Below are 18,088 nucleotides of genomic sequence, written 5' to 3' on the forward strand. Positions count from 1 at the left end.
CTCCCTATGCACTTTACCACATAATTTTACTTTCATATGTTTAATAAAACCATGGCAGTAATCCAGTTTACATAATAGAAGTTATACATTGCCATATTTCAGTATTGTATTGCAATTGTGTTCTACAACCAACTCAAGAAATAATAAAGACAATTAACTAGGAAAACAATCATTAAACAAGTTCAACACTCAGAGGTTCTCACACTCGAAAAATATGAGTGAACATTAAGCGTTGCAGTGGCTCATGAAGCATCAGTCTTCAGATTTCTTAGGGCCTTTACACATTGCAACGAGAAACTGACGAGCATTACACGGCTCTTGGGTATGGCACTGAAATGACTGCCACACAAGAAAGACAATAGCCTAACTACCAAAATGTTTAACATCCAGGGCCCCAAAGAGTGAAGGCTCACCCAATAAATTAAGAATCAATTTGTGATAGATTTTGGGAGGAATGCAAAGAGCAATCAACTGATCTGAAGTATATTTTCCTTGTCCTACAGGATATTAAAAGCTGAGTTAGTATTAAACTTGAGAAGACCATCATCACTTTAAAAGTTTAAAGTAGGATAAGGGACAGTGTATGACCGCCCTATTGCTGCTATAACAAATCACCTCAAACTTATTGAATTCAAACAAGGCAAATTTATTTTACAGTTCTGGAGGTGAGAAGTCTGAAATGGCTCTCATTGGGCTAAAATCAAGGTGTCAGCAGGGCTGTGCTCTGAGTACAGGACAAGCTGTTCCCTTGCCTTTTCCAGCTTCCAGAAGCTGCCTACATTCTTTGGCTGCATTTTCAAAGCCAGCATTGTCCAGTTGATACTTTCTCACACTGTATGTCTCTAACCCTGACTCCCCCGCCTTCCTCTTTTATTTATAAGGATCCTTGTGCTTACATGTAAATATTCCAAGATAATCTCCTCATTTTAAGGTCTTTCACTTAATTACATCTTCAAAGACCCTTTGCTGTGTAATATAGATACTCACAGGTTCTGAGCATTAGGATGTCTAATGTCTAATTAGAACATCTTTGGGGGCCCTCCCTACCGCAAATAGCACAGAATATAGTGTCCTGCATATAGTGCACACTATATATGTGAAACTGCACGTAACGGTTAGACTCCAAATGTATTCTACTAGTCCATTTGGAATTAAACTGTACCTGTAATCCAGATCCTGGAAAAGGAGCTACGAAAGACAGCAACAGAGGTAGAACTGGCAGGGCTTTGCACTAAATTAGATGCAGGATGCAGGCACAGAGAGCTGGAGTTAACCATGCATGCATGGCATACTAGTTCTGAATTAATTTTGTTATTCTCCATAGTCCTATTACATATCTTTTCTTAACTATGGTGGTAACAGTGTAAAAGCAAATTCGTGCGTATTTATGACTGATGAATTTTCATAATTAGAAATCACACATACAGGGCTTCCCTGGTGGCGCAGTGGTTGAGAGTCCACTTGCCGATGCAGGGGACACGGGTTCATGCCCCGGTCTGGGAAGATCCCACATGCCGCGGAGCGGCTGGGCCCGTGAGCCATGGCCGCTGAGCCTGCGCGTCCGGAGCCTGTGCTCCGCAACGGGAGAGGCCACAACAGTGAGAGGCCCGCGTACCGCAAAAAAAAAAAAAAAAAAAGAAATCACATATACAAACACCAAACACACTGCCTTGGCATATTGTAGAAGAACAAAATAGAGTGTGAAAATTTAAATTCTAAGTTCCAGAGGCTGAATCTGCCACTTACTACCTGTGTGACCTTCGGCAACTGACTTTCAATTTCTATGTTCTCAGAAATTAAAAATGGGGATCATACATAGTTGCTCTAAAGATATGTAAGTGCCAGAGACATTCTGGGCCACTGTCAGCGTTCAATGAAATGTTAAGTCATTATTGGGTGAACTAAGTCAGTAGCCTTGAGCATCCAGAGAAGAGACATGCATGTAAAGTTGTAAATTCCTAGTTATCCCATAGAACTTGAAGCAGACTGATACATAAACCTGAAGAAACTTGAGAATGACGGTCACAAAAAGTTTTAGCACCACATTTTGCACAAATACTAGTTATCATAAGATGCAAAATGCCAAAGCTGCTCCAGTAATATTTTGGCAAAATACAGGCTAGAAATAGTGCAACATGGAAAAAACTTGTTTCTCCTGTGAAGGGGCTCTAATGGGAAATCAAGTTAAAATAAAACAAAACCTGCCCAAAGAGACACCGCATATGCATTATGCACTGTGTTGGCCAAAGGAATAACAGAAGACCACTTGCAGCACCAGAAATTTTGAGAGTCTTTTCTTTAGAAAATCAATTAAATCTATTAGCCCCTTGTCTGATTTTTAAGTAGAATACCATCTAACCTCTAACTTCAGTCTCTACTGAAGTGTACTGGTTGGCTTTTTCATACACTACATAAGCGGCTTCAGCCTACACTGCTTTCCGATTCTAAGTTTGTTTTTCCTGCCTCATCCTTTCCAGCTAGGCCTTCAGTGGTTCCTAATGGCGTTTCTCAACTGCAGTCAGTCTTTCCTAGAGCTGAGGTATGTGAGCTTTAGCACAAGGATTACGTACATTCACCCACGTCTCTTTGCACTTCCTTCTCCATATATTCTAAATGTAAGAGATGATTAGGTAACCAATTTGAAAAAGAGGAGAATTGTAGTTTTATCCAAGCTCAATACTATCTCAAAGGATCTTGGGAGAGTTTGAAATGTCACTAAACAACCACAAGCATCATATATAATTACTGCTTAATCTAAAATGACAAAAAGTTAAAAAGGCTGGCAGAAACTTCTTTCCACACTAGACAAATGGACTATAAGGAAATTAAGACTGCAGAGAGAATGTCAGAAAAAAATAAATAAGTAATGCTGTTTTTTTCACTTACGTTAGCTAAAAAGATTAAAAATGGGAGTACAATTATTTCTGGCAGTATCAAAAGTGTAAATTCTTACCAACTCTGCAGAACAATACCAATTAGGCTTCATGTAGCTGTGTTAAAGCAGATTAAAGGAATGGGTAAACTTGTACCCAAACATTACTAATTCTTTGCTAGGATTTTAACTGATTATCTCACTTTTCTACCTTATTTAGTAATGGTGGTGAAGTCCTTTTAAAAAAGGTTATACATAATAAAGCTGTTTCTGTGTCTAGTAAATGAATTATGGTTACAAAGTACAATGCCAAGGTAGTTAAAAATCATTCTCTACAGGACAAATGATTTCCCTGGGCACTGTTCATGGAATCATCCGTTCTGGAATGAGCTCTTGGATGAGGCTGGGGCAAGACATTTTCTTCAGCCCCTTCTTAAACCTGCCACGTTTCAGCTTTTCATTTTAATACACTGGACTTCAGTGACATTGGAGATGGGAAGACCTTCTTCATTAATAAACAACCCAAATACCTAGAGTATTTCTAAGGAAGAAGGTAGCTGTAGAGAAGAAAAAAGTAAAAAAGGGAAAAACAGAAGTGAAAGTCCTCCTCGTGTTATGAAGGTAAATACAACATTATTTACCATGAGACCAAAAAATAAGAAGTGTGCATCAAAATCACAAACAGCAAGAATCAACTGTAGAGTGGAAAGCTTTCTTTTTTGCTCTAACTCAAGTGTTCTTTGAGAATCGAGTTTGGATAAAATATTGTACCAGATATTATTAATACAAGGATCAAAAAGGAATTAATATCTCCCAGTCTGTGTCCTCTAGGAGCTTACAATCTATTTTGGGAGATAAGTTCCTTATGAAATGGCTAATTAAAATGCAAAGCAAATGAGAGTTGAATTCCTACAGAAAACAGGGAAAATAAATGTATAGAATGTCTGCAAAGACTACTGTAAATTTCAATGGTCCAAAAAGATCTTATGGGAAAGGAAAAATGCAAATTTTATCTAAGTTCAATAAAGCAGTTGTTTATATTCCAATCCAGTTGATTAAAACACACAAATACCCCTACCCCACCGCCCCGAGATCACATAAAAATACGGAGAAACATGTTTACAGACTTAAATTAGCCTAGTACTGAGAGCCTAAGGATGCACAGCAGAAGAAACTTAGAAGCAAGGATCTTTCAGGGAAAGCTGCAGTTCAATTCTGGAGAACACATTAGCCATTGATCAGAGAGCCCAGCACAGATGCAGTGAAAAACGATATATCTCAACAGCATAAGCCAGTGTATTGCACCTGAAGAGTTTAGTTTTACACCTTTTTCAGTTTAGCATCAGAAGATTAATGCCATTAAAACAAGGTAATTGCAATTGGATTATTCGCAAGTAAGTGGCAAAACATGTTCAAACTTTTTGAAATATTCAAGTCAGCGTATTTCACTGTAGCAATAAAAACAAAAACTACCACTCAAGATAGTTGCTTGCCAGCTACTTTAAGGAAAATCTTCACCACAGTTCTTCCCAAGACTTTGCTCTCCATTGTATACTCTCCTTTGAAACACATTCAAATCTCAGGCATTAAGTTGAATATTAATGGGCCAAGAATAAACTCCAGAGCCAACAATGACAATGAGAACTCCAACAGCTTCAGAGCCTGACACTAATTTACTGAGGCGTATCAGGAACTCTTGGGAATGAAGTATCTGCTAATTAGGCCACCATGAACAGACTCCCAAACCTTGACAAAGTTTTTCCCAGCATCTGATGGTGAGCTGTGATTTATGGGCTGTCTAGGTAAAACTCAAACAGATGGTATCTTTTAACAATAATTGACACATGAGTTTGTTAAGGATCTCAATCTCTGGAAAAACATGTGGCTCTATAGAGGAAAACAAAGAACATTTTTAGAGTCATCTACCTTGTCTTTGTCTTCAACGACATCTGCCAAGACATCATCTGGATCCAGGATTCCTCCATCTGTGTATTCTAAGTGATGAATCTTCACCCAGTACCCAGGATCCTGTGGTAGAATAAGCAAGAAGTTTCATGACTAAAACTTTTTTTAAAACGTAAAATACATTTTAATTTTTAAAATACACTCCTTAAAAATATGCTCTAGCAATAATAAAAGTTTTAAACACCTAAAACAAATGTTATCTGTTTATTGGGATAAATCTGTGGCATGTTTATCCTGTTTAACTTAAGTCAGTAAATCAATGTATACATATTTTATCAGTTTTCCTGGAAGATAAATTGCAATGGAAAAATAAATTGCCCCAGCCATTTGTAAAGCATATTCAAGGAATTTTGAATAACCTTCACTTTAGGTAATCCCAAGAATAATCTGGACAAAGAAAGATCTTCTCAAGGGTACTTTCTGAAATTGGGGATTAGAAATTCAAACAGATTCCTAAAGCTGTAGGAAAAGAATCATAAGACAGAAATCTGTGATGGTAATAACTATCACCTCGGATATACAAATGCAATGAGAGGACCAACATCCTCTTCAACTCTTTTTATCTCTGTGCTGTGCACATATTCTCAACTCTAAGATTGGCAATGACATTTGGAGCAAGAACTCCAGCATGGATTTCCAGTCCCTGAAGCACGGCAGCAACTAGAACAATGTTCACAGTCAAACAGGGGTGGAGGGTGGTGGGCATCGCTGAATTGGGGTAGTGATTTAGGAGATTTCCAAGTATTGCTTTTTAAAAATTGCTTAGGAGTGTAAAGCTTAAGGAAAGGAATTACTTTCTCAAAATTTGATATGTAGCTAGATACTCTGCTCTGATCCAGCTCAGTTACTTATATACTGCCTATCTCTGGAAAAGATATGAAAGTGATCCATTAAGACAATAAGAACATGAATCAATGAATGAAGAAGAACATTAGTAGTTTTTACCAGAATACCCAAGCTATAATCAATTTGGTTCTGTGATGCTTAGAAAGTCCCTCAATGTGGGAAACTTTTGAGCTATGAGCACCCAGTATCCACTATAGGAATAGATACCAGTTTGTGAGAAGACATAACAGTTTTCCTGGGATAAAGCTCTGAACCTTTACTACATGAATCTTTGTAAAGGGTAAGCCCTAATATAACCCTGAGAATTCAATTGTAATTTTAGAAAAACTAATGGAAATGGTTGCTATTTAGCCTTCTCTGTAGCTGTCCCCCAGTAAAAGGCAAGGACATACTATTAAATAATAATTTTTTTAATTTTATTGTATTTATTTTTTTATACAGCAGGTTCTTATTAGGTATCCATTTTATACATATTAGTGTATATATGTCAATCCCAATCTCCCAATTCATCAATAATAATTCTTTTAAAGCAACTATTCGGAGGGCTACTGATATGCGGCTCAAGTACACAGCTTTTTAGTAATCAACTTGATAAAGTGATAGGCTTGAAACATCTGAAGGAATCCTCCTTAGGTAATCTTTCAACATTTCAAAATTAAGTTTTCTATAGAGCATCTAAAGAGCTCTAAGATTCCAAATAGAATGAAAGGAATTTATTTTGTTTCTAATACTAGGCTTATAGGTGGAAACACTAATGATTTATTAGGAAACAGCCCAATTCTATTTTGCCCACATAGAGATCACAAAGATATAAGCAGTGACTATACAACCAAGTAAGAAAAGCATCCATAGCTCTGATTCTTTAATCAAAGAGCTTTGCCAACACGAGGGTAACTGTGCTATAAAAGGTAAGCTAAGTACAACAGACTGGATTCTAAATAGTGAAGATACTCTGGTAGACAAAACACTGGAATATACAGAAAAGAGAGCAAAATAAAACTGCCCCCACAATCTTTGGGAATTGTTACCTCTTTTAGTCTGGCCATGCTACAAGCAATGTACTTCTCCAAATCTACGCAGGACTTCTGGCTGAAACCTATAGAATATTGCATTTTTCCTTATAAAAAATTCTTCTTACATAGTGTTCCATTTCATTAATTTCCACTGAGTTGGGTTCTGATATATTATGGCTCTACAGATGAAATCTGTTGATTGTAACCATGTTTATAAACGGTGATGTATTCTAAAGAGTGTGCTTTTTTATATTCAATTTTTAAAAATCAGACATCAAGTTGTCTGCTTTCTTCTCATACTGTTTGGAAAAGCAGATTTTATCACCTGAGACTAAGGTAAACCCCCAACGACTGCGGTATAAGGTATACCTCTCTTCCTGCCCAGAGAGATGAAAACCAAAGACTCAGATTTAAACTAGGGAAACTCAGGAAATAGCAGGGGACAGGATCTGATCAGTGGCAAAGGGAACAGCAGACAAGTGGCAGCAGGATGGGGTGTTAAGTCACATTGCATTCCTCCCTCACACACACTTGTAGGATCTAAGACCTGGAAAATCAGGCACAGGAATTGAAACTAAGATATTTATCTCCAGTTTTGATTCAAAAGAGTACAGAACTTAAGTTTTACAAACTTATAATCAAGTGAAAAAGTAATCTGATACATTTTGGAATCATATATTCAAATTCAATCTGAAAAAAGATTTTAAGTGAGCTACATGGTGCCAGAACATAAGACGACTCTTTGCAATTTTAACTCTGTTCTACACTGGAATGTATAAAATGGCTTTATCAAAGGAAAGAGTAGGCCAATGACGAGCACGCATCTAACACTGAACAAAAACTGACAAGCTGTGTGAAAGCAGTCTCAGAGTTAATATTTCACACATCAAGAGAGGTATATCAACACAGTATGTACCAACTGTGATTTTGTCCCCATGGCGTTTTGGCCATGGTGCCATAGATCACTTTAACGAAGTATACACAATATTAGCAGCCAACAAGCCATCATAAGACCATAAATTTACCCTGACTACTTTATGCATGTAAAAATTTCAACCATTACATCAGTCAACATTTTGCATTTCATTTACTTGGTTTTATTACCACCATGAATAAAACTGATCAAACATGAAAAGATGTTCACATATATGTCTTCGTTCACCCAATTAATCACTTGGAAAAGTTTACTCTATTTTTCATAATAGTGACATTTAATCTACCTTTATATTGTACAAATATCTATAATATGCATAACTTTTAAATTATTTTGAAAATAAAGTATGTGTGCTATGCAATAAATCGTATTACTTACACTCCTAGATCATTTAAGTATTGAAAAATAACATAATATACATTATGTTTCCTCTACTTCTGATAGTATCTTATCCATTTTTTAAGTAATGCACAGTTAACTTAAACCCTACTAGAATTTGAAAACTAAAAATAGTCTACAAGGATGAATTGGAAAATGGAAAGAAAAAAAAAAAAGGTATGCACTATGGAAAGAAGACAGTTACAGGGTACCTTTAATGATCAATGTAGAAATTGTGCCAAACACGTATTGATATTAACAGCAACAAATATCTTTCACTGTGGGCAAATGACATAAAATTTGACCCCATACCCTAGAAAATGTATAGTACCCAAAGTTTCAAAGAATAGTAAACTTCCATCTGCAATGCGTAGAGGAGTAGACTGGAAAGCCAGATACTACAATGTTGTGACTACCAAGCACTGAGATTATGTCAATGATCAAGAGAGGGTTTCTCAGCAAAATGCCTCTGGTACAAGAGAAAAGTAGCCTGCGTGGCAGCAAGGTCCCAAAGTGAGGAGGAGAGTGCTGTGAAGGAAAAGCCAAAAGGTGGCAAAGGGCTGTGTTTATGAGTGGGCTGTGTTTACAGTGCTCAATAATGTAACTAGGTTCTTGGTGGCTTCAAGTTTTCACAAGAAAAATCTTACCCACTGGAACATAAGAATAATTATAAAATGGAAGTTAATAGAAAATTAGAATTTTCCTTGTAGAATTTAACTTCATGAACTTGGTGGGATGTATCCATAAAATGAGATTTCACCATTTTCATCATTTTCTTCATCATTATAGCAGATCATTTGTTTTAGTGCCTACTACAGGCCAGGTGCAATAGGTACTGCATGTTTTATAGGGTTAACTCGTTTATCTTCCAACAGCCTCATCAAATAGTTATCAACCCATTTTACAGATGAGGAAAACAAGGCATGAGTAGGTGAACTGACTTACCGAAGGTCAAATGCTTCCTAGACAGCAGAGCCAAGGTGCATTTTTTAAACACAGAAAATCTTTTAGATTACAGAACTTAACAAAAAGCACAATTACCCAAGAAGGGGATCAGATCCATTTCTATCTAATAAGTATATGGATCCACGCAAGTCGTCATTACTCTGGGCCTCTGTTGCTTCATCATTAGTGAACCTGGAGGCTCTATGGCCCTCTGCATAGGGCACCACACGGAGGTCAAAGTGTAGAGGACACAAAGGGGCAATAATGGAAGGCCCCAAAGCCTTTGTGTTAGTGTGTCCAGTGTTTCACAAGTGAGAGAAGCTTCAGAGCATAACTGCTCATAATCATGAAATCAAAGGTTTGGGAAGCAGTGGGGAAAAAAAGAGTAGAAAGGGAGCTTGAGGTGTCAGGTTGGATAGAGAATTATGAAGTTTTTATGTGCATGCACATTTTAACTAACTACTTCTCTATCATAATCCTCTGGGGTTACTCTCCCTTCTACCCAAGACCAAAAGAGAACCAGATGCCCCAGAATGCACCCAGGAAACACAGCAGTCAGAGCAGGCCTGGAGACTATTGGGACAGGCAGAGAGCAGGAGTCTCTGAATAACCAACCACAGACAGTGTAGGGAAGAAGAGTTCCCAAAAATGATGCCTGAGCAAAACCTAGCAAAGCAGTACTGACACCTGAAAGGAAAGAATTAAGCCAGAAAGAGCAGTACTGACTACAGAGATTATTATGAGCTGGCCCTGACTTCAGAAAAGGCCTCCACCTTACTGAGATAGATCAAGCACAAACTTGAGAAAAGATTAGGAGGGGAATATGAGCTGATGCCACTTTAATCAAATATGTTTCCAAAGAATCCAGGAGAACTAGAATGGGACCAAGGGTTTTTATGCTGGGCTGCAAGTAATAATACCTGGTGAATTCAACAACAGAATTATAAACTTCAATTTATATATAAAGTGAAGGTGAGTCAATCAATCTGTAAGTTCATTTCCAGTTTTAAAAATCTATGATCCTACAAACAGAAACTTGACATTGCCATGCTAACATCAGATAAAGGAGACTTTAAGAAATATTACTAAAGGTAAAGAGGGACATTTCTTAATGATATAAGGATCAATCCAACTGGAAGAAGACAATTCTAAATCTGCATGTACACAACATAACTTTAATACATATACTGCAAAAATGGACAGATATTTAAAAAATACACAAATTCACAATCACAGTGGGAGACTTCTGATAGGAAATAAAAGTCAGTAAAATATAAATCATCTGAACAGCACAATTAACAAAGTAACCTCATCTATTTATATCACATATATACAAAACACTATACCACAAAAGACTAGAAAACACATTCTTTACAAGTACACATGGAATATATACCAAATTTCAGAAGTCTGGAATCATTCAGAATATGATGTCTGATCATAGTGGAATCAACTACAGAGAGAGCTCTCGAAAATGCCTGGCTGTTTGGAAATTAAGGAATAAAGTTATGAATAATATATAGATAAAAAATAAATGCAGTTAGAAAATAGTTTATAACTTAAAAACAATTAAAATAACAAAAATTGTGGGATGCAGCTAAAGCAGTGTCCAATGGAACAGTTATAGTCTTTACTGCACATATTAGCAAAACAGAAAAGCTAAAGTCAAGAAGCTAGAAAAGAACAGCAAAGACAGAAGGAAGGAAATAAAGAGCAAAATAATCAATGAGTTAATAAATATAAAACAAATATAAATCGAAGTTGGTTCTATAAGTGCCTTGATAAAATTGATAAATACCTAGCAAGACTGATAAAGAAAAAAAGAGAAAACATAAATTTCCAGTACTAAGAAGGAAAAAGATAAACAATACCATCATAGATCTCACAGTAAGACGATACTGCAAAAACTTTTAGACCTCTAAAATTGACAACTTATATAAAATAAACAAATTCTTTGAAAAATACAACTTGCCAAAACTGACAATAAAAAGAGAAAATATACATGGAAAACAGTACAGAGGTTCCTTAAAAAACTAAAAATAGAGCTACTATATGATCCAGCAATCCCACTCCTGGGCATATATCCAAAAAAGATGAATACTAATTCAAAAAGATACATGTACCCCAATGTTCATAGCATCAGTATTTACAATAGCCAAGACATGGAAGCAACCTAAGTTTCTGCTGACAGATGAATGGACAAAAGAGATGTGGTATATGTATACAGTGGAATACTACTCAGCCATAAAAAAAGAATGAAATATTGCCATATGCAGCCACAATGGATAACCCTAGAGATTATCATACTAAGTGAAATAAACCAGAGAAAGACAAATATATGATATCGCTTACATGTGGAATCTAAAAAATAATACAAATGAACTTATTTACAGAACAGAAACAGACTCACAGTCATAGAAAATAAACTTATGATTACCAAAGGGGAAAGTGGGAGGGGAGAGATAAAATAGGATTATGGGATCAACAGATACACACCATTATATGTAAAATAGATAAACAAGGATTTACTGTACAGCACAGGAAACTATATTCAGTATCTTGTAGTAACCTATAATGGAAAAGAATCTGAAAAACGTATATATGTATAATTGAATCACATTGCTGTATACCTGAAACAAACAGAATATTGTAAATCTACTTCAAGAAAAAAAATATATAAATTAAAAACAATTTAAAAAATGAATCTACTATCTTAAAATATTCCCATAAAGAAAATATCAGGCTCATATTACTTCACAGATAAAATCTTCCTAATGTTTAAGGAAGAAATAGTGTCAATCTTATAAAATACTTCTGAAAACTAGAAAAAAGACTTTTCCCATCTCGTTTTATGAGGACAGCATAACATTGATAACCAACACCTTACAAGGACATTACAAGAAAATTATAAAAATTTGCATATGGATACATATCCAAAACTCTTAAATAAAACATTTGTAAATCAAATTCAGTGATGTTTATAAAGGATAATACATCATAACCAAGTGGGATTTATTCCAGTAATGCAAGAGTGGTTGAAAATCAAAAATCAACCAAGGTTATTCACCAAATTAATCGGGGAGAATAAGGATAAAAATTATATGATCACCACAATGAATGTAACACAAGCAGGTGAGAATATTTACCACCAATTCACAATACCTTCGTAGCAAACAAGGTGAACCTTTAACTAAACAAGGCAAGAAAAAAACTTTTTAAGGGTAACAATTATAATAGTATCAAAAATATCAAATATTTAGGAATAAGTCTAACAAAAATGTGTAAAGCGTCTTATGCTAAAACACAAAATATTAGGAAAAATTAAAGAAGTGTTTCATGGATTGAAAGACTCAGAAGTGTGAAGATTTTGATCCTGCCCAAATTGATAAGGTTAGGGTTAGGATTGTGAGGATTTGGGACACTCAGAATTCTCAGACCCTGACGATATAAGTATAAATTTATACAGTTATTTTGGAAAATACTGGCAGTATCTGAACAACAGAACACTGCATAGAGCTGAACATAAACATCCACATAGCTTTGTAATTCCACTCCCAGGTATGTATCCAGAAGAAATGAGTATACAGAATTACCAAAAGACACATAGTAGAACATTCATAGCAGGATTATTCCTAATACTTAAAAATCTGGAAATAACGCAAATATTCATCACCAGTAGAATGGACAAATACCATGTCCATGCAATGGAATACTAAACATCAACATGAATAAACAAACTACAATTTTACATAACAATATGGGTGAACCTCACAACACAACATTGATCAAAAAGAGACTAACACCAGAAGAATTACATACTATATAATTCCATGTATAATAAGCTCAAAAACAGGCTGTACTAATTCACAGTGTTAGAAGTCAGGAGACTGGTTACCCATGAAGAGGAGAAGGGCAGTGAGTGAAAGATACACAAAGGGGCTTCTGGAGCAATATTCTATTTCTTGATGTGTATGCTGCCTACACTTATTCGTACACTTTTCTGTATTTGTGTTATACTTCTAAAACTTTACATAAAAATGAAGCTGTGACAAAGCGAGAGAGAGGCATGGACATATATACACTACCAAACGTAAGGTAGATAGCTAGTGGGAAGCAGCCGCATAGCACAGGGAGATCTGCTCGGTGCTTTGTGACCGCCTGGAGGGGTGGGATAGGGAGGGTGGGAGGGAGGGAGACGCAAGAGGGGAGAGATATGGGAACATATGTATAACTGATTCACTTGGTTATAAAGCAGAAACTAACACACCATTGTAAAGCAATTATACCCCAATAAAGATGTTAAAAAAAAAAAAAACTTTTTACTTCAAAAACTGATTTCTTTTTTCAAACTGAAACACCCAGTGGTTCCCTTCACACAGGACATCTCTACAGATAAACAAATGCAGATCACTAAAAAGCTGTTTAGAACAAGTTTCCTTATAAGAACAAATCCTAAGGCAAATAAATGTAGGAGTCCCCACAGATGGGGAAGCCAGATTACCCCACCAACAGAACAGGCAACTCAGTGACCACCAGTTACTCAAAACCTCTAAGACCTACAGAGGTGGCTTAGTGGACCACGGGCTTCAATGAGTTGACAGTGTGACAAGTCAGTGAGAAATGTTACAGGTGTCTCAGGCTGTGATAGAGGTACTGTGTCCAGAACAGAACAGGTAATAATCTCATCCTATGCTAACGTGGTCACCCCACATTTAAAATATGTTTTCAAATTTTATTGAGATAATTATTAACAAGCTGGAGAGCACACATATGGGGTTCTGTGGAAGTAGGGCAGCTCCCTCATCAAAACACATAATTTAGGTTTGTTTAAACAAAGGGAAAATTTTCACAATTTCAAACACAGTAGGGCCACAGTTTACAGGGCACTGAGCTCTTGATACTCAATAAGGCAAAAATCTCTTATGGTTAAAATTATCTTTGAAAATCTTTCAGGTTAGTCTCCAATATGATATCTCCCCATCCCTTTTCAGTAAGTCTAACACTACTTATTTTTCATCCAGGACTAGAGCATATTATCACCTTTTCAGTTAAGCACCAAAGTATCTGGATTATGTTGGAGATCATTTTCTGTGAAAATGCTTATCTTAAGTATTTAGAATCACACTCAGACCAGAGATAGACTCACTACCATAAGCACATGTGAACTGAAACAACAGAGGTGGTAGCAGTCTTTCATTTCATGCTTCCTCTGGGATATGTGCTCATTGCTCATACAAGTTACATTAGCTATTGATACATTACTCAACTTACCCCCCTTTTTCCTTGGTTGAGCTTTTACAGGCGAATCTGTGAAATTTAAATGACTGTATGAGACTCATCAAATCCAAAGGCTGTTACATACAAGAAAGATTTGACTTGTTCTGTACTGCTCCAAAAAAGTTACATAAAGAAAAGAGACGTAGCATAAGAAAGAGCTTCTAAAAAGAGCTATCCGAGAGCAGAGTGCTAGAGGAAAGAGCTAGAGGTTATGACGGTTACTTGTAGAATGCTGTAAACCTTCTTCATTCATTCATATAAAGATGCACACACACTTGATGGTATCTGTCAAAGACAGTCTTTGGAGTCATTGTAAAAGACATCAACATCATAGCAGCAAGAAATTCTGGATTTAATTGGTTGTATCAAGTAAAGCTTGAGTTGTATGAATTTGTGTTCTCAAATTCTTATTAAAATTCCTGGTAGAGTATGATGAAATAGTGAGCTCTCCATTCCCATAAGGAGTCAAGCAAAGGCTAGATAGCCCTATCTCAAGGATGCTGTAGGATAACAAATGGGAACTGTGTGATCCTGAAGACCCCTTCCATCTCTCAAACCAACAGCTTCTAGAAATTAAAAGGTCCTTAGGTCTTGGAATCTACACCTAGAGAAACTTCTTGAACGAAGACATTTCTGCTATATCAGAAGAATGTTTTCAGTAGCTCAGCATAATTCCACAGTGATTGTGCATCTCCAAGCAGGAAGTCCATGAGCCAAACACCTTTAATATCCCAATGCATCAGTTATTTTAGTGTCTTGCTGTGTAACCTAAAATTTCACTGATTTATTAACAAATTTCAGAAAAAGGTCCTCCATTCCCAAAGTAAAAGAATTATTCTGGTAGAGGGAAAAAAAAAAAAACAACCCTGAGAATTTTATATTGCAGTCTGATTGGGAACTTGCAAACATGGAAGGACCAACTGTATCACACCATTTAACACGTGGAACTTGAGCATCAACAGATTTTGATATACAAAGGTCATGCCATAAGGAAGGTAGTTGGCTTGTGATACACAATTCTCAACAAATTAGTCTCAGCACTAGAGCACCACAATTCCAAGGGAAATTTTCCATTTTATCTCATAATCCAAGTTTTGATAATATTACTCATTCTTTTCAAGCAGAAAGAAAAGTATTTAAGCATCAAGGCATAAACTTCATTTGCTAGTTCATGTATCAACTAAATATTAATCACTCCATGTCATTTTTCATTCAGCTTTGTGAAGTAACCATAATCTCAGCAATTTTCTTTATTACAAAAGACTTTAAAGGTTAATTTTTCATCACGGGATTAACCTAAACTCATGAGGAAAAACGTTCCAGATACCTAGATTATTTTTGAACAAAAGACAAATTTTAATTATTTTCAAATCTGCTGCCTACATCATCACAGCATACTCTATAAGAATGCGGAAATTTCCTTTTCCTATGGATCTAAGAGTGAGTTAAATGCATAAAAGTATACTCCTTGTGTAAATCTTCAGGATTAAATACACTGTAATCATAAAATGAAAAGTTTTATCAGGAAAATCAAATGTTAAAGTCTGAAATCAACAAAAATTACACCTTTAATTGAATTATCTATTTTGAAAGATTCCCAGTATGAAAGATTTTTAAAACATTAAACCGTTATAATTTAATAACACTGAAACACAATGTTTCAAAATAATTTTAAAGAAAACAGCTGATTATTTCAAATCCTGTTTTCCATTAATTGTTTTCAAATGAAATTTTATAGTCCAAAGACCTGGATGCCAAGGTTTTAGAAGCTTGTGTGGTCCAAAGGAATGCAGAGCCTACAGCCAAAGAATGGAAGTGGCCAGGTCTCCAAAGAGAAGGACAAATAATTTTTTTTAAAGAATTTATTTCATTATAAAACCCTAAAAAGTATTCTGCTACAAAATGATTTTTTTAACAATTTATTTTTTTATATATTTATTTTATTATTTTTTTGGCTGCGTTGTGTCTTCATTGCTGCACGCGGGCTTTCTCTAGTTGCAGCGAGCAGGGGCTACTCTTCATTGCGGTGCGCGGGCTTCTCATCGCGGTGGCTCCTCTTGTTGCAGAGCACGGGCTTCAGTAGTTGTAGCACGCGGGCTCAGTAATTGTCGCTAGCAGGCTCTAGAGCGCAGGCTCAGTAGTTGTGGTGCACGGGCTTAGCTGCTCCGCAGCATGTGGGATCTTCCCGGACCAGGACTCAAACCCGTGTCCCCTGCATTGGCAGGCGGATTCCTAACCACTGTGCCACCAGGGAAGCCCCAAAATGAAGTTTAATAAGAATTTGAGAATGCAAATTCGTACAACTCAAGCTTTACTTAATATAACCAATTATATCCAAACTTCCTTGCAGCTATGATGCTAGCATCTTTTACGATAACTCCAAAGAACACCTGTGTCGGATACTGCCAATTGTGTGTGCATATTTATGTATACGAATGAATGAAGGTTTAAAGTATTCTACAAGTAACCGCCATAACCTCTAGCTCTCTTCTCTAACACAAAGTTTTATGTTCCATCATTGAAGAAATTAAGACATAGAAAATTTTAATTTACATCAGAAGAGGTACTGTTGGCAGTGTTTCTAAAAATAAGTTAACTTTAAGATAAACATGAAGACCTCATCAACTTTATTCCCAACCACTGCTTGTAAAATGTGTTTTCTGTAGGGCAGTAATAGGAGTGGTGAAGAATTACCCATCTCTGATTTTCAAAAGTATTTTGGTTACTACTGCCCACTACTGTTAGCTTTGTTTCTCCAACAGGGTCATTCCTCCAGAATGCTACAGATGGATCACAGATGTGGCTAAGAGAGAGAACACAGGAAGCACCGACAGGAAGTAGGAAAAGCTAAGCTCAAGGATCCCCTGCTCAGAGATGACCTTCATGACAATCTAGCGCTGATTCTCTGCCCTCACTGCAAGTACGACGCACGATTAGTTTATTCCACTATTTGTTAATTTTTATTGGTCTCCTCCAACTAGAACATAAGCTCCATGACACAGAAAGCTCACCCATCTTCTTCACTCTCACAGCCCCAGTACCTAGGACTACTTTTGCCATCCACTGTATATTTGTCATAGGAATAAAGACGAGGAGAAACAGAAGAGTAAGAGAAGAGGATAAAAAGACCTCCTGGCTATTGTAAATAGAGCTGCAATGAACATTTTGGTACATGACTCTTTTTGAATTATGGTTTTCTCAGGGTATATGCCCAGTAGTGGGATTGGACATATACACACTACCAAAGGTAAAACAGATAGCTAGTGGGAAGCAGCCACGTAGCACAGGGAGATCAGCTAGGTGATTTGTGACCACCTAGAGGGGTGGGATAGGGAGGGTGGGAGGGAGGGAGAAGCAAGAGGGAAGAGATATGGGAACATATGTATATGTATAACTGATTCACTTTGTTATAAAGCAGAAACTAACACACCATTGTAAAGCAATTATACTCCAATAAAGATGTTAAAAAAAAAAAGGCCTCCTGCTGTAACAGAGAAAACCATTTCATTTATACTAAAACAAAAGGTGTGACCTAGATCTTTTGATAAAGCCAAGGGCAGCCTGAGAAGAATAGAAACACTGTGAGTTGCATGTCAAAGGCTATCCTTTATGCAACATCCATTAACAAATTATAGGAGAAACCCCCCCCATCCTTGGAAGAGTAGAGCTTATATTCACTGAAGAGAGAAGACAGTATTTAACCAACATAATAAATAAGTAAATTAAGTGGCATTTTAGAAGTGGTAAGAGATATGGGAGAGAAAAAGAGTAGGGTGAGGAAGATGGACAATCCAGAGGGCTTATGTTTTGTTTTGTTTGGTTTTTTTTGCGGTACGCGGGCCTCTCACTGTTGTGGCC

General features: G+C 36.4%; 1 protein-coding gene across 1 annotated transcript in view; it reads right to left on the reverse strand.

Annotated features, from left to right (window-relative positions):
- Nucleotides 1-18,088, reverse strand: part of PARD3B (par-3 family cell polarity regulator beta) — a 1,035,739-nt gene that overhangs the window by 902,506 nt on the left and 115,145 nt on the right. The window contains exon 2 of the mRNA XM_029225239.1: nucleotides 4,799-4,900. Coding sequence (XP_029081072.1) covers nucleotides 4,799-4,900 — 102 coding nt within the window. The remainder of the gene's footprint in view (nucleotides 1-4,798; nucleotides 4,901-18,088) is intronic.

This window comes from Monodon monoceros, unplaced genomic scaffold (assembly GCF_005190385.1).
Source record: "Monodon monoceros isolate NGI ecotype Baffin Bay Population unplaced genomic scaffold, NGI_Narwhal_1 Super_Scaffold_16, whole genome shotgun sequence".
Lineage (NCBI taxonomy): Eukaryota > Metazoa > Chordata > Mammalia > Artiodactyla > Monodontidae > Monodon > Monodon monoceros.